At 39.2% G+C, this 23,527-nt stretch overlaps 2 protein-coding genes across 4 annotated transcripts; one reads left to right on the forward strand and one right to left on the reverse strand.

Moving 5' to 3' along the window:
* Positions 1-347: 347 nt before the first annotated feature.
* On the reverse strand, positions 348-5,336 carry pold4 (DNA polymerase delta 4, accessory subunit). 2 transcript variants are annotated; one of them, XM_069712006.1, is made up of 5 exons: positions 5,226-5,336; positions 4,233-4,348; positions 3,816-3,899; positions 1,699-1,810; positions 348-596 (listed from the first exon to the last, which is right to left on the reverse strand). In XM_069712006.1, the coding sequence occupies exons 2-5, from the start codon at positions 4,336-4,338 to the stop codon at positions 572-574; spliced, it is 327 nt and encodes a 108-aa protein (XP_069568107.1). In that variant the 5' UTR covers positions 4,339-4,348; positions 5,226-5,336; the 3' UTR covers positions 348-571. The 2 variants fall into 2 exon arrangements, with proteins under 2 accessions (XP_069568107.1, XP_069568106.1); XM_069712005.1 differs by having other exon boundaries at positions 4,221-4,348.
* Positions 5,337-13,227: 7,891 nt separating this feature from the next.
* p2rx3b (purinergic receptor P2X, ligand-gated ion channel, 3b) lies at positions 13,228-23,527 on the forward strand. Of its 2 annotated transcripts, none has more exons than XM_069712027.1 (12): positions 13,228-13,349; positions 15,890-16,025; positions 16,119-16,196; positions 17,469-17,529; positions 17,700-17,793; positions 19,363-19,440; positions 19,523-19,664; positions 19,946-20,082; positions 21,265-21,358; positions 21,642-21,707; positions 22,296-22,373; positions 23,095-23,527. In XM_069712027.1, the coding sequence occupies exons 1-12, from the start codon at positions 13,228-13,230 to the stop codon at positions 23,212-23,214; spliced, it is 1,206 nt and encodes a 401-aa protein (XP_069568128.1). In that variant the 3' UTR covers positions 23,215-23,527. The 2 variants fall into 2 exon arrangements, with proteins under 2 accessions (XP_069568128.1, XP_069568127.1); XM_069712026.1 differs by having other exon boundaries at positions 16,119-16,190; positions 17,460-17,529.

Raw genomic sequence — 23,527 nt, forward strand, 5'->3', positions numbered from 1 at the left:
TACAAAGAAACAGACATCTCCGACATGAATGTGTGTTATCATGTTCCAGCAGCTGTATTCATGTCGCTTTAACCTCCAGCACACATTCATCTGAACCTTTCATGAACGCAGAACTGAGCAGCGTTTTCAGACACTCATTCTGTCCCTCGTGTATTTCATGTATTTGAGAGTAAAACAGAGACGGTGTTGTTAGGTCAGTTAAAAAAAGACTGGAGAAAATGTATGTCAGTGTGCAAACCACACAGGAGATACCAGAGGGGGCGAAGTATGGGGGTGTCTCTGTCACTATTTCATTTCTACACTGTTTACAGAGATCTGTTTATCACAATATTCATCACAAGACGGAAGAGTGTTTGAATAAAATGTGTTTATTAAAAATAATAATCAACCATTTAGTGTATAAAACAAAATAATACAAAAGACACAACTATCTCTGTCCTAGAAGAAGATGGTTGCTCTTGCAGAAGTTTCTCTTTAGAATTTTTTTCCTCTGATGTTTTTATCATACAAATACAATTTTTTTTAAAACAGACCTTCCTTGGAGTTTGTCTTCTTTCTCACAAGATCTTCCTCAGAGAGGATATTCGCTCCATAGGCTGAAAGGAAAAGAATGATATCATTACTGAACCGCATGTCCGCTTTATCAGTATGAATGTGGGTGAGTGAGTGCTGGACATCATTCCTACACACTGAGCAGGACACAAACTATGGCAGAATCGATTGAAAATTTAAAAATATGCAGAATTACAGTCAGAATATTTATTAAAAGTGTCATAAAACTGAAGAACAGAACAAAAAGAGTTTTCAAGCTGAGATCTGCCTAAAGGGTTCAAAGAAATAATTCGACCCGAGGTGCTCAAACCATTTATACAAAGCAACATAACCATCATCTTAAAAAAATAAAACTTTTCCAAAGTACTTTATTTTGTCTTAGATAAAGAAATGTAAAGAAAAATATAACATTTAAGGACAAATTAATTTATCTCCATAACCAATTAAGGCGTCAAGAAGGAAAAACTCTCCATTTTCAATTCCAGAAACAAACAAAATGAACTTTTATTTAATAAATGTTATTTTTTCTTTCTTTAAATACTTATATACAGTTAACCTCTAAACCTTAGCACTTCCTTGCTTTATTTGAGGTACCAATGTAATGAAGAGTCCACTGGATTATATTTGTGGTTATGACGTCATCGAAATGCTGTGTTAATATTACATGTATAAAATCATATTCAAGATAAACATGTTTGATTTTTTTCTGTTAAAATGAGAATATGTGTTTGTTTTTGTGTAAATTGCGAGCCTGATTCTTAGCTTTTTATTCAAATCAGAATTCCGTTCCAAAGATCAGCTGCCGTGTAATTTCTCTCCAAACTTCGAATGACACTCAAAGTTTTCTCGCCTGCTACACGGCATCCGAGTGTCACTCAACCAGCTTATTCACAGTTTTCTGCACAAAAATGATTTATAAAATCTGATTTCCATAATCAGAAAATAACCTGGCCGTGTATACAAGCAGGATAAAAGGAGGTATTATTTAACGCAGTGGTGTTAGATGCCACAAATGTGGTATATTTTCTGCCATAATCGGATTTCTCCCAGGAAGTTTTTATGTGGATGCTCATGTGGTCTTTTCAAATATTCTGTGAAACCCACAAACCTCCTGCTGCTCCAGGGACACGTGTGTGTGTGTGTTACCTCAGGTTATCCGCTGGGTCAGAGTGTGTTTGCAGCAGCAGGTATTTGATCTCCTCGGGGGGGTTCAGACCGTGCAGCTCTGCCCTCTCCCACCTCTGCAGCCGGCTGATTCCTGGACAGACGGAGATGAAAGGAGACATTTGTGTGATTAAAACCTGTTTTTACAGCACAACAGCTTTACTTTTCCACAAGCGTGGATCCAAAAATAAAGCAGAATACAGATACAAAAATGCTTTGAACATCAGTGGAGGACACACATGAATGCAGAGTCCCCACAGACATGGAGCTGCCATATTTTACAGCCTGAGCTTTGCAGCAACTTCCAACATTAATGGCAAACATACAACCCCAATTCCCAAAACATTGGGACGCTGTGTGAAATGTAAATAAAAACAGAATGTAATGATTTGCAAATCCCATGAACCAATATTAGACTAAAGACAACATATCAAATGTTGAAACTGAGAAGTGTATTGTTTTATAAAAAAAAAAATCTGCGTATTTCTAACTTGATGCCAGCAACATGTCTCAAAAAAGTTGGGACAGGGTCATGTTCACCACTGACCTGCATCAACTCTTCTTTTAACAACACTCTGTAAACATTTGGGAACTGAGGATACCAGTTTCTGGAGTTTTGAAAGTGAAATGTGGTCCCATTCTGGCCTGATAGAGGATTTCAGCTGCTCAACAGTTCAGGGTCTCCTTTGTTGTATTGTTCATGTCCTGATGCTCCAGGTGTTTTCAATGATTGACAGGTCTGGACTGCAGGAGGCCAGTTTATCAGCAGACTCTTCTACTAGAGAACCATGCTGTTGGAATACGTGCAGAATGTGGTTGGATGTTGTTCTGCTGAAATAAACAAGACCTTCCCTGAAAGAGACGTTGTCTGGATGGCAGCATATGTTGCTCCAAAACCTGAATATCTCATTCAGCATTAATGCTTCCTTCCAGATGTTCAAGCTACCCATGCCATGTGCACTAATGCATCCTGTACCACCACAGATGCTGGCTTTAGAACTGAGCTGATAACAAGCTGGATGGTCCCTCTCCTCTTTAACCTGAAGGACGCCAAGTCCATGATTTCATTGCATTCTGTTTTTACTTACATTTTACAAAGCGCCCCAACTTTTTCAGAAACGAGGTTGAACATCTATCACTGGTGGTATTTTTTTTTTTTTTATCACGTCATTACAGTGGCATTTATAGAAGTTTTGGGGCCACTTGGGGGCAGAAGCAGCAGAAGAAGCTGCAAACACAACACTGGAGATGTTATCACTTTATAAAGTGAATTTGTTACTAAACAGTTGCCCTCATCTAGCTGATTTTCTGGCTTTTTTTTGGTCTACAGTTTGGTTATGAGCATGTAAATACCAGTTTCCTATCACGGCTGAGAACACAGTTAATGACAGCTGTGAGGCCGAACCAAACACTGAAGTTCATCACTAACACAGAGCCTTTAGTTTTATGTATTATCATTTGGTCCATTGTAAATATAAACATGCAGCAGGAATCTTGCGTACCACCAGGGGAGCCTCGCGTGGTACGCACCATAGACTAGATATAAAAGTGGAAGTAGCTTCAGGGTCTAAAAAATGAGGCCAATGCAGAAGAGCCTTGAGCTGCAATACCAGCGAGTGCCACTAGAGGTCGGCTCCAAAAAGCCTCCGGCTCCATAGACTCCCATTCAACTTCTCTCATCAAATCCAAAGTGAATCAAATGTGTCCATCAGTTATCTCGGTGTTGTTAGCTAAAGTCACTCCTTCTTATTAGTTTTCTGGAGGTCCATCTGAAAATAATCCCTCATTCATTAGAAAAGAAGATTCAAGAAGACCTGTTTTTGGGGGCGTGTCTGTTTGATTGACAGGCCTGTGGTGCAGTCAGGTTACAGCTATCGGTGGGCGGGACGTAGTACCGTCAGGTTTCCTATCAGATCGGTCAGATCCACTGCTGGCTCCTCCCCCAGCTCGCCCAAATATAGTCACTTCCTGCTCTGCTCAGGACTGGCAAGATGGCGCCGGACAAATTCCGAACTCAAGGCTTAATAATGGCCAATCACAAACCAACAGGTGACTTCACTGCTGGTTGCTGCTTGGTTCAACAGAAGCAGGTGTGTTACCTGTGCAGGGACCAAATCTCCAGTTCAGATCAAACTGTCTGAGTTTCTTTAGCTCCTCCTCTCGGATGGTTTCGGTTTCGACATCTGATCGAATCAAAGATTCAGAGAGAATTGAAGTCACTGCTGAATCACAACAAAGAATCAGAGATCCAACACAGACATCAAGATTAACAAAACTACATTTAAATTATAAACTATAGTATTCATCTCTAAAGTTTTAACAAAATAAATAAATGTGAAAATATTTCAGCACATACTTTTAGAGTATGTTAGAATATGAAACAAACACAATATGAAAAATCTATCTGAGCCTTTTTCTGATTTCAAATACATATCTTGTATCTTGTACCGTTTTTCAATGTTGCAAACAAACACTGAACCACACAGCAAACACCAACTGCTCACATAGCTGCTCACCTCTCGGTGGTGAAGGAGGGCTCGGCCTCTTCTCTCGTTTCCCCCCTCTCTTGGCTTTCTTCACCACCTTGAATGAATCTGTTATCAGTCCGCGCTTGGTTGTCATGGTGACAAATCTAGAACATACATACACATGGCTAGACGTTAGTGCATGCTTTAAGTTATATGATAATGCAGCCCTAATAACAAAGAGGTTGAGCTTTCCTTTTCTTTAAATAATGATAATACAAATAATGTTATTTTGAAAGGATGTCCAGGAGTTTAAATGAGAAAATCTAAAGTCACCTAAAACTTTATAATCTCTTTGTCAACTGTGCAATATCTGTCTACTGTATATGTTCTGATATGTGTGATGAACACGAGTGAGGGAGTTTCTAAGAAGAAAATGCAATCAACTGGTGATATGTCCTTCCATATTATAATAAAGTGTAGTCCCTTTGCAGCTCCAGTAAGAGTCTGTGTGCCAAATCCCTGATTTCACATGAACTGTACAGGAAACCCCTGAATCCAGTTACATCACTGCTGCAGCCTCGTCATAGTCACACCTGTCAAATCTGTTGATTGCACCCCAACAGAGCAGTCTCTCATTGGCAAGGATTTGATTTTACCCACCATGATTTTATTACAGCCTACAAGCCTTTTAAACTCGGCTCAAACTAATAAAATAAACTTCAATGACGGTTTTAAATTCTGCTTTACGAACATTTGAGCCTCTACTTGTTTCCACTTCCACGGAAACACGCCGTCATGTGGCCGGACGGTCGTGCAGAGACCACTTCACTTTACCGGATTACATTGAGGACGACGAACCTCCTGATGACCGACAGAAGAGCTGCAGTGTGTCTGTTTGTCGATAATCGACGTTTCACAAGAACACCCGAACAGGACACTGACGTGCTTCACCATCAACTTCATGTCCAGCTCGGACTTTAAGCCGTATCCGGATCATACACTGCACATATATATAGGTAGATAGATATGCTGTGAACGTACCTGGTTATTTACACAATAAAAGCTTTATGAGATGAATATATTTCTCTCCTTTCAGTCTGCAACAGAGGCGACGGACAAAAACAATGGGCGGAGAAGCTTTCTTCTTCTTCTTCCTCTGTCTGCGGGGTAAACTTGAGCCTACTCATCTGCTCGACTGCCATCTGCTGTTTGCTTTGTGAACTACAGGTCAGTAAGAAGGCACTGGACATCATTACTTTGTAGGTTTATATCACAGAGGTAAATTACATCATAAAGGAGGGAATTATATTTGGGTCCTTTGTGCATATTGTTGTAAGTCAGAACACCTCCTTCAACTAATTGAAATCCCTTAAGGACTCTACAAGAAAACTGGCATAACAGTACAAAGATGCTCTCACCACAGCCAAGTCCACCTCACACAGTCCGGTTCCAACAAGCCTGGGTTCTTGATCTCATCCCATCAAATCTCCCTGTCACCTCACCACTCACCACAGAAATCATGACCTCTTCCCTCTCAGCTCTGGTTCAAGGCCCCCAACACTTAAAACTGGCTATCGTGCCATCAAATAAGATGGATGAAAAATGTTCAATATTTGAAGGGGAATAGTGTAGATGGATATAGATTCATGGGATTAAATGTTGGATTGGGGTTCTGATGGTCTCAGAGTTTAAACCAGTAGTCTCCAACCTTTTTTCCTCTGATAGCTCCTCATGAACATGAGCTGATGTTTTTCTTGAAGTAAATGGTATTTAAAAGGTCCCATTAAGTCGCATAAATGCAGTATAGCTGGGATGTTATAAGGAGTAGAGATGCTGTTAATGTTATTGTTAAAAACTAATGCTTACTTTAATATTACAGTTGAACATGTGAAGTGAAGGGCTAAACAGAATACATCTTCACTTCCTTGTTGTTCCAGCAGCACTCTGCTTCTGATGCCTCGTTCCCTTCAGAGAAACTTAGCACTATAAACGATGTGAATAAGTCACAGTGTGCATTATAAACTATACCTGTTCTTTATTTTCATCAGAGGAGATGGCACTCCACACAAACCTCAGCCCATCAGACATTTCCTGTACTTTATTCTAAGTCAAATTCCCATCAGCTCCCACAAAGTGGTTGCTGAGCCCAGATAAAAGTGTCCTGACGTGATCTTTGTGGCTCAAACATATGGAAGGCGACGATGCTTTCAGTGAAAATGATGGGGATGATGTTGGATGTTGACCTAATGATGATGGGATGCAGAGGACAAAAGCAGCTTCTCTCTTTCTGGTTGTAAATATCAAAATCAATACAAATCCTTTTGGCCATTCTTCTTTGGTATTTCCCTCTCTGTCTCCATTATCTCTCCATTCTGACAGATCACTTACCATATAATTTCATCTGTAAAGTGTGTGTGTGTATTGGAATTACTCATGTTGTGGGGACCTGCCACATTTGTAGGATTGTAATTGTAAGTAGCCGTTTTATGTAAATCTATCCATTTTATGGTGAATACTTGGTTTAGGGTCGGGGAAACATTAGGTTTAAGGATTCTGGTCATGTAGCAGTTACAATATGATTAGGTTCAGTCTTCAGGATCTCAGTGTAAGTCAGCGTCCCTACATACATCTCATACTGGTGCTATTTTTTATTGCAACAAAAATTCACAAGTGTCTTGTCAATGCACCTTTTTAAAAAAAAAGTTACCTCCCAGAAATGACATGAATCATAAAGACAGTGGATGATTTAATCAAAGACTCTTGTATGGTCACAAAGTGCACAAAGTTGACTGTTTTTCGACATGTTTTACTCACAAAAAGCCCCTCAGATATCACCAAGTGCACCCTGTGTGAAAGGAGGAGCTAAGATTGTCCGACCAAGAACTTTGATAGGTTTCAAAATAGTCTTCCTGCTAAGCAATGTGACGTATGGTCAGTACCAAGTCTCCCATATAATCCATTCTGTGGTCACTTTGTATTCTGGAAACATTATGTGGATGGTGTCTTATGAATAATTAACGTTCTGCTTATACAGTAGAGCAGATTTAAAGAAGTGTGTTTTAACTTTTATAGGAGTGAGGTAGGCGTGTGTTTTAACTTTTATAGGAGTGAGGTAGGCGTGTGTTTTACCTTTTATAGGAGTGAGATAGGCGTGTGTTTTACCTTTTATAGGAGTGAGGTAGGCATGTGTTTTACCTTTTATAGGAGTGAGGTAGGTGTGTGTTTTACCTTTTATAGGAGTGAGATAGGCGTGTGTTTTAACTTTTATAGGAGTGAGATAGGCATGTGTTTTACCTTTTATAGGAGTGAGGTAGGTGTGTGTTTTACCTTTTATAGGAGTGAGATAGGCGTGTGTTTTAACTTTTATAGGAGTGAGATAGGCATGTGTTTTACCTTTTATAGGAGTGAGGTAGGTGTGTGTTTTACCTTTTATAGGAGTGAGATAGGCGTGTGTTTTAACTTTTATAGGAGTGAGATAGGCATGTGTTTTACCTTTTTATAGGAGTGAGGTAGGCGTGTGTTTTACCTTTTATAGGAGTGAGGTAGGTGTGTGTTTTAACTTTTATAGGAGTGAGGTAGGCGTGTGTTTTACCTTTTATAGGAGTGAGATAGGCGTGTGTTTTACCTTTTATAGGAGTGAGATAGGCGTGTGTTTTAACTTTTATAGGAGTGAGATAGGCGTGTGTTTTAACTTTTATAGGAGTGAGATAGGCATGTGTTTTAACTTTTATAGGAGTGAGATAGGCATGTGTTTTACCTTTTATAGGAGTGAGGTAGGTGTGTGTTTTACCTTTTATAGGAGTGAGATAGGCGTGTGTTTTACCTTTTATAGGAGTGAGATAGGCGTGTGTTTTAACTTTTATAGGAGTGAGATAGGCATGTGTTTTAACTTTTATAGGAGTGAGATAGGCATGTGTTTTACCTTTTATAGGAGTGAGGTAGGTGTGTGTTTTACCTTTTATAGGAGTGAGATAGGCGTGTGTTTTAACTTTTATAGGAGTGAGATAGGCATGTGTTTTACCTTTTTATAGGAGTGAGGTAGGTGTGTGTTTTACCTTTTATAGGAGTGAGGTAGGTGTGTGTTTTACCTTTTATAGGAGTGAGGTAGGCGTGTGTTTTACCTTTTATAGGAGTGAGATAGGCGTGTGTTTTACCTTTTATAGGAGTGATGTAAGCATGTGTTTTACCTTTTATAGGAGTGAGGTAGGCGTGTGTTTTACCTTTTATAGGAGTGAGGTAGGCGTATGTTTTACCTTTTATAGGAGTGAGATAGGCATGTGTTTTAACTTTTATAGGAGTGAGGAAGGCGTGTGTTTTACCTTTTATAGGAGTGAGGTAGGCGTGTGTTTTACCTTTTATAGGAGTGAGATAGGAGAGGAGTAGGCGTGTGTTTTACCTTTTATAGGAGTGAGATAGGCGTGTGTTTGAGATAGGCCTTTTATAGGAGTGAGGTAGGTGTGTGTTTTACCTTTTATAGGAGTGAGATAGGCGTGTGTTTTAACTTTTATAGGAGTGAGATAGGCATGTGTTTTACCTTTTATAGGAGTGAGGTAGGTGTGTGTTTTACCTTTTATAGGAGTGAGATAGGCGTGTGTTTTAACTTTTATAGGAGTGAGATAGGCATGTGTTTTACCTTTTATAGGAGTGAGGTAGGTGTGTGTTTTACCTTTTATAGGAGTGAGATAGGCGTGTATTTTAACTTTTATAGGAGTGAGATAGGCATGTGTTTTACCTTTTTATAGGAGTGAGGTAGGCGTGTGTTTTACCTTTTATAGGAGTGAGATAGGCGTGTGTTTTACCTTTTATAGGAGTGAGGTAGGCGTGTGTTTTACCTTTTATAGGAGTGAGATAGGCGTGTGTTTTACCTTTTATAGGAGTGAGATAGGCGTGTGTTTTACCTTTTATAGGAGTGAGATAGGCGTGTGTTTTACCTTTTATAGGAGTGAGATAGGCATGTGTTTTAACTTTTATAGGAGTGAGATAGGCATGTGTTTTACCTTTTATAGGAGTGAGGTAGGTGTGTGTTTTACCTTTTATAGGAGTGAGATAGGCGTGTGTTTTACCTTTTATAGGAGTGAGATAGGCGTGTGTTTTAACTTTTATAGGAGTGAGATAGGCATGTGTTTTAACTTTTATAGGAGTGAGATAGGCATGTGTTTTACCTTTTATAGGAGTGAGGTAGGTGTGTGTTTTACCTTTTATAGGAGTGAGATAGGCGTGTGTTTTAACTTTTATAGGAGTGAGATAGGCATGTGTTTTACCTTTTTATAGGAGTGAGGTAGGCGTGTGTTTTACCTTTTATAGGAGTGAGGTAGGTGTGTGTTTTACCTTTTATAGGAGTGAGGTAGGTGTGTGTTTTACCTTTTATAGGAGTGAGATAGGCGTGTGTTTTACCTTTTATAGGAGTGATGTAAGCATGTGTTTTACCTTTTATAGGAGTGAGGTAGGCGTGTGTTTTACCTTTTATAGGAGTGAGGTAGGCGTATGTTTTACCTTTTATAGGAGTGAGATAGGCATGTGTTTTAACTTTTATAGGAGTGAGGAAGGCGTGTGTTTTACCTTTTATAGGAGTGAGGTAGGCGTGTGTTTTACCTTTTATAGGAGTGAGATAGGCATGTGTTTTAACTTTTATAGGAGTGAGGAAGGCGTGTGTTTTACCTTTTATAGGAGTGAGGTAGGTGTGTGTTTTACCTTTTATAGGAGTGAGATAGGCATGTGTTTTACCTTTTATAGGAGTGAGGTAGGCGTGTGTTTTACCTTTTATAGGAGTGAGATAGGCGTGTGTTTTAACTTTTATAGGAGTGAGATAGGCGTGTGTTTTAACTTTTATAGGAGTGAGATAAGTGTGTGTTTTAACTTTTATAGGAGTGAGATAGGTGTGTGTTTTAACTTTTATAGGAGTGAGATAGGCGTGTGTTTTACCTTTTTATAGGAGTGAGGTAGGCGTGTGTTTTACCTTTTATAGGAGTGATGTAAGCATGTGTTTTACCTTTTATAGGAGTGAGGTAGGCGTGTGTTTTACCTTTTATAGGAGTGAGATAGGCGTGTGTTTTAACTTTTATAGGAGTGAGATAGGCGTGTGTTTTACCTTTTTATAGGAGTGAGGTAGGCGTGTGTTTTACCTTTTATAGGAGTGATGTAAGCATGTGTTTTACCTTTTATAGGAGTGAGGTAGGCGTGTGTTTTACCTTTTTATAGGAGTAAGGTAGGCGTGTGTTTTACCTTTTATAGGAGTGAGGTAGGCATGTGTTTTACCTTTTATAGGAGTGAGGTAGGCATGTGTTTTTCTTTACCGGTCAGTCAGAGATGATCGTCACCTGGCTGCTCATTTTTCGTCCCCTTAGATTTAATCCAGTGTCGCCACTGAAAAACAACAACAAACAAGTAATAATTAGTTGACTAACAGACTTTATGTCTGTGCTATTACCAATAAGTAACTAATATCACTGTATGCAAAAAAATTCAAACTATCCCTTTAAGTCTGCAAAATAGTTATTATTGGTTATCAAGGTTTCAAAAAGTAAAACTGTCTAAAACAAGAACAAAAACAGACAATAAAATAATAATAATAATAATAATAATGAAACACAGATAATGAAAACAAGGAAATGAAAGATTTCTTACCTCTGAATGAATTCCAGAGTACAGGATGCCTCTTCTTAATACTGAAAGTTGAATGTAGAATAGTGGATCACAAACAGCAGTCCTATCAAAACACTCAGATATGATTCATCTCTCAGGGGGATCCTCTGGTCACCAAGAGTTTCTTGCCTTGTTCCACCTAAAACTTCAAGATGTCGATAATGTCTTGTTCAGCTCCAATTTTATTTCATGTGTAAACAGGCTCTCCATCCATCTCTTTGCTCTCTTGTTTTCTTAACCTGTCACAGCCCCTCGTTTCCTTTACCTTCTATTGACTTCCATCCTTTCCCCATCCCATCTGTTTTCCTCTTTCAGTTTTCCCTGAACTGCTTCCTCCTTCTCTTCTTCCTTTTAGAAAACTTCCCATCCCTCTATTTGTCCCCTTTTTTTTCATCTTGTTTTTCCTTTTACCCCGAATTATATGTTTCTTCCCCCCATCTAACTCGAGAAAGAAGGGATTAGTGGTATTTTACAACTCCCTGGTTCTCGTCCAATGACAGTCCATTATCAACTCGTCATAAGTGACTGCTGTTTAATGGAGGCTGTCCGGGAGTCTGGATGGCATTAGACTGAAGGCATATGATTGAATCAGTATGAAACATTATATCCCTGATATGGTTTGCGGTGTGTCTTCGGATGTGCAGACTGACCATCGGGGCTGCCAGTAGCCTTTCTTGCTAAATGAGTTCTGTTCCACTCACTGTGGTTCACCTTTGACATGGTGTATATAACGTAGTTTGAATGATTAAATATTTAATACAGAATTGATCAACTGCATTATATTGACTATGTAGGAGAAACTCCTGCTAATACTGAGTTCATATTAAGATCCTTGTTATTGTGAGTAATTGCTGAACACAATTGTGGGTAATGATAAAAGTGTTTGAGGTAAAAAAAATAAGTTCCAGTACTCCGTTTATTCACATGTCTGACTGGCCAATATCAGGAAATCAATAAGAATCACATTCAGAATTTCTGTATTGGAAAAAAAGATCCTATTGGAGATACTGCTGAAGTTGACAACATGAATTTATTTTATCAAGGCTTCACAACTATTTCATTAATCAAGAGTGACAATACTTGGTCAGAACCTATTTCTCTTGTATGGACCGAGAAGGCTTTTAATTTAAAATGAGGCTTTTAATTTGAAACTGACAGAGGAAGTTGCAGTATTCAGCTGACCAATGGCAACTTCAGCCACTACCTCATATGAACTCAGGAGTTCATAAGAAACAGTCAATGAATAGCTTGTAATATCTGATCGACACAGCGCCTCAGACAGTCTGAAGGATGTTTTCCACCGGTTCCGTCTCCAACGCGGCTGCCGAACTGAATCTCCGTCATTAAAGTCGATGCTTCATCTCCCACCAGCTGTCAGCGTCCCAGAAGCGGCTCGCCGCTACCAACCCGGTATGTGACATAGTTACGCAATAAATAGGATTAATGTTGTTAATGACTAAAACACAGCCGGCTGTATTAACTTTGTCTGCAGCACAAAGTAGGAAATGACAACAATAAACAGACAACAGACAAAAAAGAAGCTGTTTAACAAGAACAGGAATCATGCAAACATGAACAAATTATCAAGTAAGACAAAACACTTGTGACACGCTCGTGGTGGGATGTGAAGCCGTGACGGGCCGTGTTCGGTGGAAAATGCAGGTGAGTTACCCTTTATTGGATCTAAATGAAATTAAATACATTTTAACAACAATATGATTCCCCGGTTACACATACTTATTAAAAATAATTAAAATACACAGAGAGAAAGCTAAAATATATAATTGTAGACTTGAAACATTTACAGCTTTGTCTTGAATGAGTTTTTTTCTCAGACATTGGCACACACAAATTTCACCACAAACGTCCTTCTGGCACAGAGCAGGAGGAAGGAGGACGGCTTTCAGGAAGTATTCAGATGAACAAGGATGGACCGCAGGGTCAGAGGAGAGAGAGAGAGAGAGAGAGAGAGAGAGAGAGAGAGAGAGATGGGCAGAATGGGTGAAGACAGAAGAGGAAGGACAGGGAGTGAAGACAGAAAGCTTTTTGTTGGTTGAATCATTACTTATCATTACACATGAAGCCTGGAGTGACATGAGGAGGCCATTAGCTGAAAATTGGACTGATTGAGCTTTGGGGATTTTATAAACCGCTTCACAGTGAGAACTTCTGGATCTGTGGTGACGGCTCTCCACACTGGACTACAAATATTTTTCTTTTTCCTTTCTTCAGAACTGAATAATAATTAAGATGTCAGCCACATACGGGGACATAGACTAACAGCTGCTTCATTTGGACTTCAGTTCCAGCATTTTCTTTCAATTTCTATAATTAACATCACACACAGAAGACACTGAAACGACATCTTGTATGTATTTCCTCACCCCTGCACACTACTAGGATGTGGTCTTGTATAAAAAACTTCTTCACCTATGAGACCACCAAGTCGGTGGTGGTGAAGAGCTGGACCATCGGCATCATCAACCGCGTCGTCCAGCTTCTGATCATCTCCTACTTCATCGGGTGAGTATGTGTTTGGTATGATAGAGTAGTTACATTAGTCAGGTTAAATGAAATGACAGCAGCTGCCTGTTCCAGAAAAGTATATTTAAATGATATTTAAATCTAAAGTAATAGATTGGGCATTAAATATCATAAATTACACACCCTGATTACCGAATACTAAGTAAGTGATATGATGTTTGTGATTTGCAAAGTGTTGTGTGTTTAGTATTAAAATACTGAGTTATATTTTATTTAGAAATATTGAAGTTCATGAAATTTATTCACCAACTATAGTTAAAGTGTTGTGTTATGAGCTAAAAGCTCAATATGTCAAGAAATATAGAGCAGATTAGACTAATTCTTGTTTTCTTTTTTCCATAGAATAACCTTATTTCATTAGCACGCCCTTAAATACATATAATTTGTCAACTGATCACGTTATGCTGGCATAGTGTTTTAAAAAAAAATATATATATAAATGTGATAATAAAGAGGCTTGTTTGTATTAGTACGTCTGGTTACACATCATAATATTAATTAGTAGTGTGTGCATTCAAATTAGGATTCATATCATAAATTGAAGATCAGGTTGCCTTATATGTGTGTTTACATGTATTATACTATGTATTTTTTTTGGTGCTCTATTATATATTTACATACAAAAGTGAATATTGTAGTACACGCTGCTCTGGTCTTTATTCGTGGCTCTACTAGCTGTTAATGGACTCGTTTTAACTGAGTTTCATCTGACAGTAAACTGGCAACATGTGAAGAGCAAGGACCGTTGTCCTTTACGTCCCTCACAACAGACAGATCGCCTTCCAATGATTTGATGGGATGACTCAGACTATGAGGCCTGTAAGATAAGATCTCCCAACCAGCTGATGACTGCCACAAAAAAGAACATCAGATAGATTCATGTTTTCTGTAAAATATGGTTTCTATATTTATAGTCATAAATTACAAGATGTTCATTATTATGAAATGAAACAGATAGAACTTGAATTCAAGACAAGCAGCTTTCAGTGGTGCGTGTTTCCATCAAATACAAAAAAAACTGCTTTCCAAAATGCATACTATTTCTTTTTGCTTTTAGTACAGACTGCAGCTTACCTTAAAAAGTACTGTATGTACTGTTGCATGTAGTATGAGTACAAAATGCGCCTTGACCTTTGACCCACTTTGTCATATCCGTCGCGATCCGTAGTGCGACGTTTGAAGTAAAAAGAAAAAGGATGAAATTTGGAACGAGTACGCTTCATTTTAATGACTCTTCTTCTTCTTCCGCTGCACAAAGGATTGTGGGTCAGAACAGCCAGCGTATCACGCTGACCTGCAGTCTGCAAAGTACGAGCGCGTGTGGTAGAACATCCTGGTACTTTTGGCATCCTACGTCTAACATGCTATGTACTGAGACATACTAAATCTTTTTCTGGCATACTAAATAGTCTGGTAGCTTGGATGTTGGAACGCACGGTTGATCTAGAGTGTTCAATCTCTCAAACAAAGCATGCTGGGAAGTCTGAGTTCATTCAACTTAAGAGTTGAATTACATTACCTTCTCTCTGGTTTTACATTTGTGGTAACAATGTCAGGTCACGAGGTATTTTAACATTAGCTGTACCTCTTGTTCAGATTGAACCTGGGAAAAAATGGGTTCAAATACTTATAAATAAAAAGCGAATCCCCCCCAAAATTTGAAGTTACATTGTTTTATAATTACCTGAGCATTTAAAAAAGTTGTACTTATGTATTTACAATCACACTGTGAGGTTTCAGGAGCTGGTTGGACCCAAACACAAGGCACACTAATTATTTAGTGTAAAATTTAAAATTTAAAAACAGGGCTGTAACAGAACAAACAACAAGAAGCAAACCCAACTCGGGTTAATCGAAGAAGGATAAAAAGTTCAACAGAAGAAAATCAAACATGCCGGTACAAATAAACGTACTCAGGAGCGAACTGAAAACCCCCTGAAGGGAGCCGGCAGAAAGCTGGAGCACCGAGGAAACCTGAAAGCAGGTGAGGAGGGTGTGGCCCGATTAACCAACCGGTCCGGACACACTCCCTCCGCTGAGGGTCCCGAGGGTCCGCCACATCAAGTTACGTTGCACACCAACTGCCCTGAAGTGTTCGTGGGTCATTCAGCCCTCCAACAGCCTTATAAACCTTAAGAAGTGCAGCGCCGCCGTAGAGGCCGTGATCAAACACCACATTCCTACACGTTAGTTTCCGCGTGGTTATTTCTAACGGAAAAGTACATTGCCTCACGTCAAGCAGACATGTGATAGACTGGTTTTATGGACACATGACGGGATTAGAAGTTTGTATGTTGAAATAAACATGCCATCATTCCTGAGAAAACGGTACATGTGTTGATTATTTGACTTTACTGGCTGCGTTGTACAATTTGTGGGGAAAAAGAACAAGGATCTAATCAGATTAATAAAAACATTTCCAAAACAAAAAAAGAAGCACGACCAAAGTGTGGGAGCGGCTTCCACAAACCATAAAAAAAAACACTTCAGCTACATTCAGCGCTGTGTGTGTCCTTCAGGTGGGTGTTCGTCTATGAGAAGGCCTACCAGGTGAGAGACACAGCGATTGAATCCTCGGTGATGACCAAAGTCAAAGGATTTGGAGTGTACAATGACAAGGTGATGGATGTTGCCGACTACGTCACCCCTACACAGGTACGTATGGATCAATGGATGTACGGGTGGACGGATAAATGATTGACAGTAGCATGCAGACGTGGTGATGGGATAAATGTGTGTTTTCTGCAGGGAGCTTCGGTCTTCTGCATCATCACGAAACTGATCACCACAGAGAATCAAGTCCAAGGACACTGCCCTGAGGTCAGAGTCTGCCACTAACAGTGTTTTCATGCAGCCAGCGAGCATCAGTATTCAATCGAGGTTATTTTCTATTGGCCTGATGAACGCTAGTTCACTCTGCTTTAACCTTTGGTTTGGTCTCCACCAACTTCTGAGGAAAAACATCAGTGTCTTTGGCTGATAAATGCTTCACAAGCTAGTTGCTCACTTGAGACAGATTGTAGCTTTAATTATGACTCCAGTCTTGAAGTGTCACAACTGTACTGTGGTTGTAACTATTTCTGTCATGTGATTGTTACCGTTACAGCTGGGACACAATCTTTTTGAATGGTTTTAACACATACTGTCATAGAGGCACCGCAGATCCAAATAGTCACGGCTCCACGGTAGCTACGTTGGTGTGTGAATGAGAAACAGTGGGAAGCGCTTGGAGACCACTAAGGGGATGAAGCAGTATATAAGTGCAGACTATTTAACATTTATTTAAATGCATCACGTGAAGTGTCACATCATCTCTTTCCCGAAGTATCTTCAGAGTGTTGACTTAAACTGGCAGCGTTTTATAGCTGAACACACTAAAAGCCCTTTTCTTTGCACCGAGGGGGATACGAAATAAATTATTACAAGGTGTAATCGTGGCCAATCAAACCAGCTCCTCTCACTCCCTTTAAGACCGCTGTGACGCAGCAGACTGTCAGTTTCTTATGAATGAAGAAGGAGCAGACCGACACCGACATCCAAGCTGTACGCTGGAGGACAGTGACAGACTTGTCTGGAGGTTCAGGCTCTAATCACCCAATTTATGGTACTTATGAGTCGGCCTGCACGGGGTGATCACGGCCTTTGGAAGACATAACGATATTATTAATAAATCCTCCCCTGGTATCAAGAGAACTGCTGACCAGTGTAGGAAGCCCTTCAATGATATAACACCAAAACCTGCATATTATAGACACCAAACATTGGCTTTAAATGAAATGTCAAAGTGAACAAAGCCTCAACTGTTCACATGGACCGAAGCAGCTGAGTGGAAATAGAGATGTGGCTCGGAAGAAATGGAAGAAGAAAAGTATTGAGAGAAGCACAACATTTACATCGAGGGAACGCAAATGTAGCTGTGAGCCTTTTGGGGGAATTTGAGGGATGTAAAACATTGAGGTGAAAGAAACTGCTGTGGGTCAGTCATTCAAAGTGCCTTCGTTCTAATTACACACGTTCACTTGATGCTTTGTTATCATAAAATAAGTACGATGCAGCTTTAATGTGTGTGTGGGGTTGTGTGTTACCCAGAGTGAGAAGAAGTTTATTTGTACCCAGGACAGCAACTGCAGCAAGTACTTCAAAAAGCCAGGAAGTTATGGTGAGACCTCCCGTCTGTCTCTTTTCCTCTCTTCTCAGTTCTGCTTCAGAGTATGTGATGTGAAACATTTTGTGATAATTATTATTATTATTATTATTTAGATCAAACTGTTTTATTACTTCTGACCCTCACATTTACCTTTTGGTTTTCCTGTTTGCGTTCCTGCTCAGGAATTCTCACTGGGAGATGTGTTCCTTTCAACACCACCATCAAGATGTGTGAGATTAAGGGCTGGTGTCCCGCCGAGATCGACACCATCAAGACGTAAGCTGAGACCGTGTGTGAGATAAAGACCTTCTGTGAGGCGCTGCTAAATGGCTCTGTACTGTTGGGAAGTGTTGGGGAGTAACTAGTCAGCCATGAAACAAAGTCATGCAATTACATTACATTACATTTAGCTGACGCTTTTATCCAAAGCGACTTACAATAAGTGCATTTCAACCATGAGGGTACAAAACCAGAACAACAAGAATCAAGAAAATATCATTTCTTCCAGAAAGCCGAACTACAAAGTTCTATCAGTAAGTGTCATTTTAAGATACTAAAGTTCTCCTGTTCAAGGTGAAGTCTGGAGAGGTGTGTTTTTAGTTTGTGGTGGAAGATGTTCAGAGTTTAGTTATTAATGAAGTTAAAAAAAAAAGAAGTAAATGTAATCTATTATATTTACTGTTATTAAAATACAGTTGCTATTCAAAATGCTGGTGAGAACAAAGAGGTTACATCCAAATAGATTCTTTTTGGTAAAATATAGAATGTAAAACATGAATTCTCTTGCTTTGCATCTTGCAACAGAAGTGTTAAGATTCGTCTCTGTCTACGTCTGGACAGTTTTCATCCATTTGGCAGTTTGCATTCAGATTCTTTTTTGAATTCTCATCGTCTCTTGTCTGCTGTATAATCCACATTCATTGCTCTGAGCAACCACACCGATTTTCACTTCCGAAAATATTTTCATTCAAATCACTGTACGGTGTAAAGCTTGTTTACATCGAAATAATCAACGTCAAACCTGAGAAAACGTCTGTGCAGGTAAACTAATTATAATAAAATAAAATACCTCTCGACACATCATGTAGCTTCATATTTGTTGCCCATCCGGGCAGGTTTACACAGCAGAGTTTAATAAATATATATTTTTAGGACTTTTTAGCTCGATTTTCCAGTTGAAAACATTTGTTAGAAAGGACTCGGAAAGTAATCCAAAGTTACAATACCTTGATAAACCAATTACTTACATTTTTCATGGGGCAACTAGTAATGTGACCCATTTCATTTCAAAAGTGACCTTGCCAACACTGCTGGTAGGCAAATCCAAATGACTGCATACAGGTTCATCCTAACAGCAGCTCATAATATGTACTTCAACCCAGACTCACGTATCCATGGTGATACATATCTATACTGCAGATTGTTCTCGTTGGACTTTAAGGCACCTGTGATTTCTGCCTTCAGCCCACTTCAGGGAAGATGATCAGAATTGTGATTATTTGGAGAAACAAATGAATACACTTCGAGCACATTGTTGTATTTTGTGATGTATATAAGTGCAACAAAAGTGTATTACAAATGCACTCATTAAAAATACTCCCAGTAGTACTTCAGTATATTTTGAATTTAAAACACTTGAATTGTAATTTTGTGTATTTATATTGTATATTACTCAAATTATTTTATCGGTGGTCTCAGAAAGGGAATTATAATCTACCCAGAACCGTACAGCATATTTTTTACTTACAATAATAATATATCATTAGTATACTAAGTACATTGATAGTATGTTGAAAATAGAAGACTTGCTGTAGAATAATTATGGTTCTTTTCTCATCTCCTCAGTACCCCGATGATGGAAGTGGAAAATTTCACCATCTTCATTAAGAATAGCATCCGTTTCCCAACCTTCAACTACACTAAGTACGACACACTTACAGTTAAACATGACGGTGGTGATGACTGTCACGATGGAGTCTGACACGCTGATGATGTATGTGTGCAGAGGGAACTTCCTTCCGACGATCACCGACGCCTACATCAAAAGATGTAACTTCGACATGGTGAACAACACGTACTGCCCCATCTTCAGGGTGGGAGACGTCGTCCGCTACGCGCAGCAGAACTTCACCAAACTGGCAGACAAGGTAAAGACAACGGATGTTTTTAAGGGTTTTGGGGGCAAAGATGCGTCCCGTCCTTAAAAGCCAACCCGTGATCTACGCTGGACTTCAGGTGAATGAATCAGTTACCAGTAAAATACTGATTAGTTATAATGCAGATACGATGGGGGAAAGCAAGACGATAGGGAAGAAGTGGGCAAAGAAAGGACAAATAAATGTAAATATAACTTCAATAAATAAATCTGAATTCGGGTCGAGCTCAAACACACTCATCCATGTGCCTCTTCTCCTGATTACTGCGTGAGGGGGGAGTGATCGGAATAAAGATCGGCTGGATGTGCGATCTGGACAAGTCAGATGACCACTGTAATCCCTCGTACTCCTTCACCCGACTGGACGCCATGTCGCAGAAGAACGCCGTCTCACCTGGCTACAACTTCAGGTATTTAGCGGACAATTACAGATTGGACTGCCATGAAAGTCAGGGCAGACACTTATGATCGCAGCTCTAGCAACAACATTTAATCCCCCAACTTCCACTTTTACACAAGAAATACACAGTCTATAAGATAACTAGGAATCTGCCTGTTGAAAACACTGGAGCTTTCAGAAAAATGTGACCTTCCCAGCCATAATTACAACTGCTGCCCTATTATAAGGATACAAGCGGAAGTGAGTCATTGAGCAAGTTCAGGATCGACGTGATATGTCTGTAATAACAGAACAATGTAGAAGTTGTCATGCAGCAGAAATTCCAACGAGAAATGGATGGTGATTTGTCTTAAAATGTGAAAATTAAACCTCAGGTACTTGTTTCAAATACACCAATGAAGGAAATGAAGAATGAGTTACAGAAGCACTTGAACTTTATTCCAGCACTACTTTATTTAATGTTATGACAACAGTACTTCATGTAACTAACAGGTAGAAAACTTCTATATCGGCTTATGTCAACTTTGTTTGCCTAATAATAGATAAAAAAATAGGCAAAATAATAGTAATAAAGGATTATACAACTACATATAATTGTGTATTATACTTCTGCATGACGTATAAAGCATTGTTAATTCTAAATACACAATGTCAACCATTAAAATACTTTAGAAACTTTGTTATAAGTTGCCAAGCATGATTATCACCATTTATAAAGCGTTTCAAAAAAACAACCTTGAATGTGCTCATAATGAAATCCATACATAACCTTTACAAAGAGGGTTACTAAAGATGTTTCTGTCTGTATTGTGTTTATTTACTTCTAGTTGCCTTTTCTTATTGCTCCAGCTAACAGATGCTAACTGATAGCAGTTGTTGAGCAGCCTGTCTGACTGGCAGGTGGGAAGGCAATGATGTTTTGAAAAGTGATACGAAATAGAAACCGACATGAAATAGTGTCATGACAAAAAAATATAGTTACATAAAAGGAAAATCCTTTTCTATGAAAATGTTTTTATGATATAAAAAGGTGAAAATGATTTCATTGCTGAATTTATTGACAGCAAAGACTCCACGTGGGGCTCCAACATGTTCAATATTAGATAAACATGTGGTAATAGTGTGATTACTTATCATTGTTTTTCCTATTACGTCCAAATTGACTGGTGGTGTGATTTGTGTGACTGTATAGGTTTGCCAAATACTACAAGATGGAAAATGGGACGGACTACCGCACTTTGGTTAAAGCCTACGCTATTAGGTTTGATGTTCTGGTCAATGGAAATGTGAGTATATATTTTAGTGTGTGTCAGGTTGTGAGATTCGGACAGTCGTTAATAATCAGTTCAAACAGAATTAAACCTGTTCACTCAGAGAGAAGTACAATATGACTAAGCTTTAAATGTGTCTACTGGCAAATCCATTATGAATAAATCCACAAGGACGTGGATCTGTATTTACGCTTTTTGACAATTTCAGATACTTTAAATAAATAATTTTTACACTGATAGAGCGCTGCTTCCAGGAGACTGAAACCTGCTGTTATAAACGACTGCTCTTTCTGTGAAGGCAGGGAAGTTCAACATGATCCCGACACTCATTAACATGGTGGCAGCCTTCACGTCGGTGGGAGTGGTGAGTTTTACTTACATACTTGGCAAAACCAGCATAAAGGTTCATTTTGTATTCATTATTTTTCATTTAGTGGCTTTGCTTTCTTTTTCAGAAGTGATTAATTGAACAGAAATGTTTTCTTTAATGTCAATGTCTAAGAATTTGCTCAAGTACAATTTGATCTTTGCTGGACTTAAATTTAAAATAATTCACCTTTTCTTGCTGAAACTTACCTGAATTTGACTCAGTTTTAAAACATGGTTAACACGCTTTCAGGGTATTTTGGGCTTCTTTTGGGCTCTACAAGAAATTCATGACGTGTACCCTTTCCCGCATATTCCACTGAACACGTGTCCGTCACGGCTTCACATCCCACCAGGAGCGTTTCAGAAGCATTTTGTTTGCCTGTTTTATGTTACTTCCTGTTTGGCCATGTTTCCTTGATTTCTGTGCTTCTATCGCAGGTAAACGTTGTTAAACGGCTTCTTTTTTTGTCCGTCATTTCTGTCATTTCCTTCTTTGTGCTGCAGCCTACAGACAAATCCTTTTAGAGTTGAACGTCTACTCTTATAAACTAAAGAGTTTTGTCCTAATTGCTTTCATTATTAGGGTACAGTGCTGTGTGACATCATACTGCTGAACTTCCTGAAAGGGGCGGAGCAGTACAAGGCCAAGAAATTTGAAGAGGTAAAATACCTGCTTCTTACAATAAATGTAATCTGCACCTCACTAGATCTGATGTTAGTAGTCACAACGTTCAAATCAGACAAAATATTGGCACTCACAGATCAATCATCTTCGATTCATTGTTGGCAAAAACATTAAAATTTAAGATGATTGGTCTGAGAGTTCCAGTATTCTGTCTTCTACAACTGTGCATCCGCCAGTAATACAGATTTGGACCTACGCATGCTGAGTAAAAGCATACCTTTTTTTTTTAAAAGGGTCAAATAGAGCCAGATTCTGGGTCTGGATAATAACTTAATTATTAATTGGACTGAAGGAGGCTTTAAGGAAAAGTTGTTTTTTACTATTTGCCCAGTTGTGTTGTGTTGTTGGAGTCAAGAAGGAATTGATGAGGGAGTCATCTGCATAAAATATGGGCCAGAACAAGTAGAAAAACGCAACACTGACGAATCATCACTCGTGTAAGTTGTTATAGTTAACATGTTAGGAAGCAGTTGCACACACAGACATCAAGCAACACATACAGCCTTTACAGTGTTCATGTAAGGGAGGCTAGTGGCTCTGATTTGGCTCCCAAAACAGATTAACAACCTGAATTATGCTGAATTGCATACAGCTGGAGTCTGTCTGCTTGGGTTTATGAGAGCTTCATCACAGCTGCCCACTTACGCCTGCAGACAAGTTTAATGATCCTAAAAAGTGTAACTTCTCTCTTCTGTAGGTGTCAGACAACCCGCTGGACTCTCCAAACCACAGCTTGTATCGCTCCCAGCTGTCACTCAGACAGACCATCATGAGGTCCAGTGACTCAGGGGCCTTTTCTATTGAACATTACACCTGAATGGACAGAAGCAACAACCATATTTTAAGTTGTGTCAGTGTGACTCTGTTTGTATAGTGCTCAGTAAAACCCATGTATATATATGTCAATGTCAAACAGCATCTGAAGAACCTCCAATTGTTGCTATAGTGCACCAAACTAATTCAAAACAGCTACAGACAAGGACAGATACATGTATGAGTAAATATAAAAATAGCATGAGTGTGTTTGCATGGTGACATATAGCGTAGAGAATTAGACCTGACAGCAACGCAGCTTCTTTCATGCGAAACCAGCAATAAACGAGACAGCTGGCATGAAGCGGTTTACTGAC

The sequence above is a fragment of the Brachyistius frenatus genome, unplaced genomic scaffold, assembly GCF_029030835.1.
Source record: "Brachyistius frenatus isolate BFR_SWC_R1_liver_20210118 unplaced genomic scaffold, ASM2903083v1 Contig_105, whole genome shotgun sequence".
NCBI lineage: Eukaryota > Metazoa > Chordata > Actinopteri > Embiotocidae > Brachyistius > Brachyistius frenatus.

Excerpts from the sequence above, each read along its gene's own strand:
- pold4 (XM_069712005.1), bottom strand. The coding sequence starts at position 4,338 with ATGACAACCAAGCGCGGACTGATAACAGATTCATTCAAGGTGGTGAAG. Across the intron at positions 1,811-3,815 it reads GAGATTTGGTCCCTGCACAG|GAATCAGCCGGCTGCAGAGG; the intron begins GTAACACACCTG and ends CCGTCTGTCCAG. Across the intron at positions 597-1,698 it reads GACCCAGCGGATAACCTGAG|CCTATGGAGCGAATATCCTC; the intron begins GTAACACACACA and ends TTTTCCTTTCAG.
- p2rx3b (XM_069712026.1), top strand. The coding sequence starts at position 13,228 with ATGTGGTCTTGTATAAAAAACTTCTTCACCTATGAGACCACCAAGTCG. Across the intron at positions 20,083-21,264 it reads TCACCTGGCTACAACTTCAG|GTTTGCCAAATACTACAAGA; the intron begins GTATTTAGCGGA and ends GTGACTGTATAG. Across the intron at positions 21,708-22,295 it reads CCTTCACGTCGGTGGGAGTG|GGTACAGTGCTGTGTGACAT; the intron begins GTGAGTTTTACT and ends TTTCATTATTAG.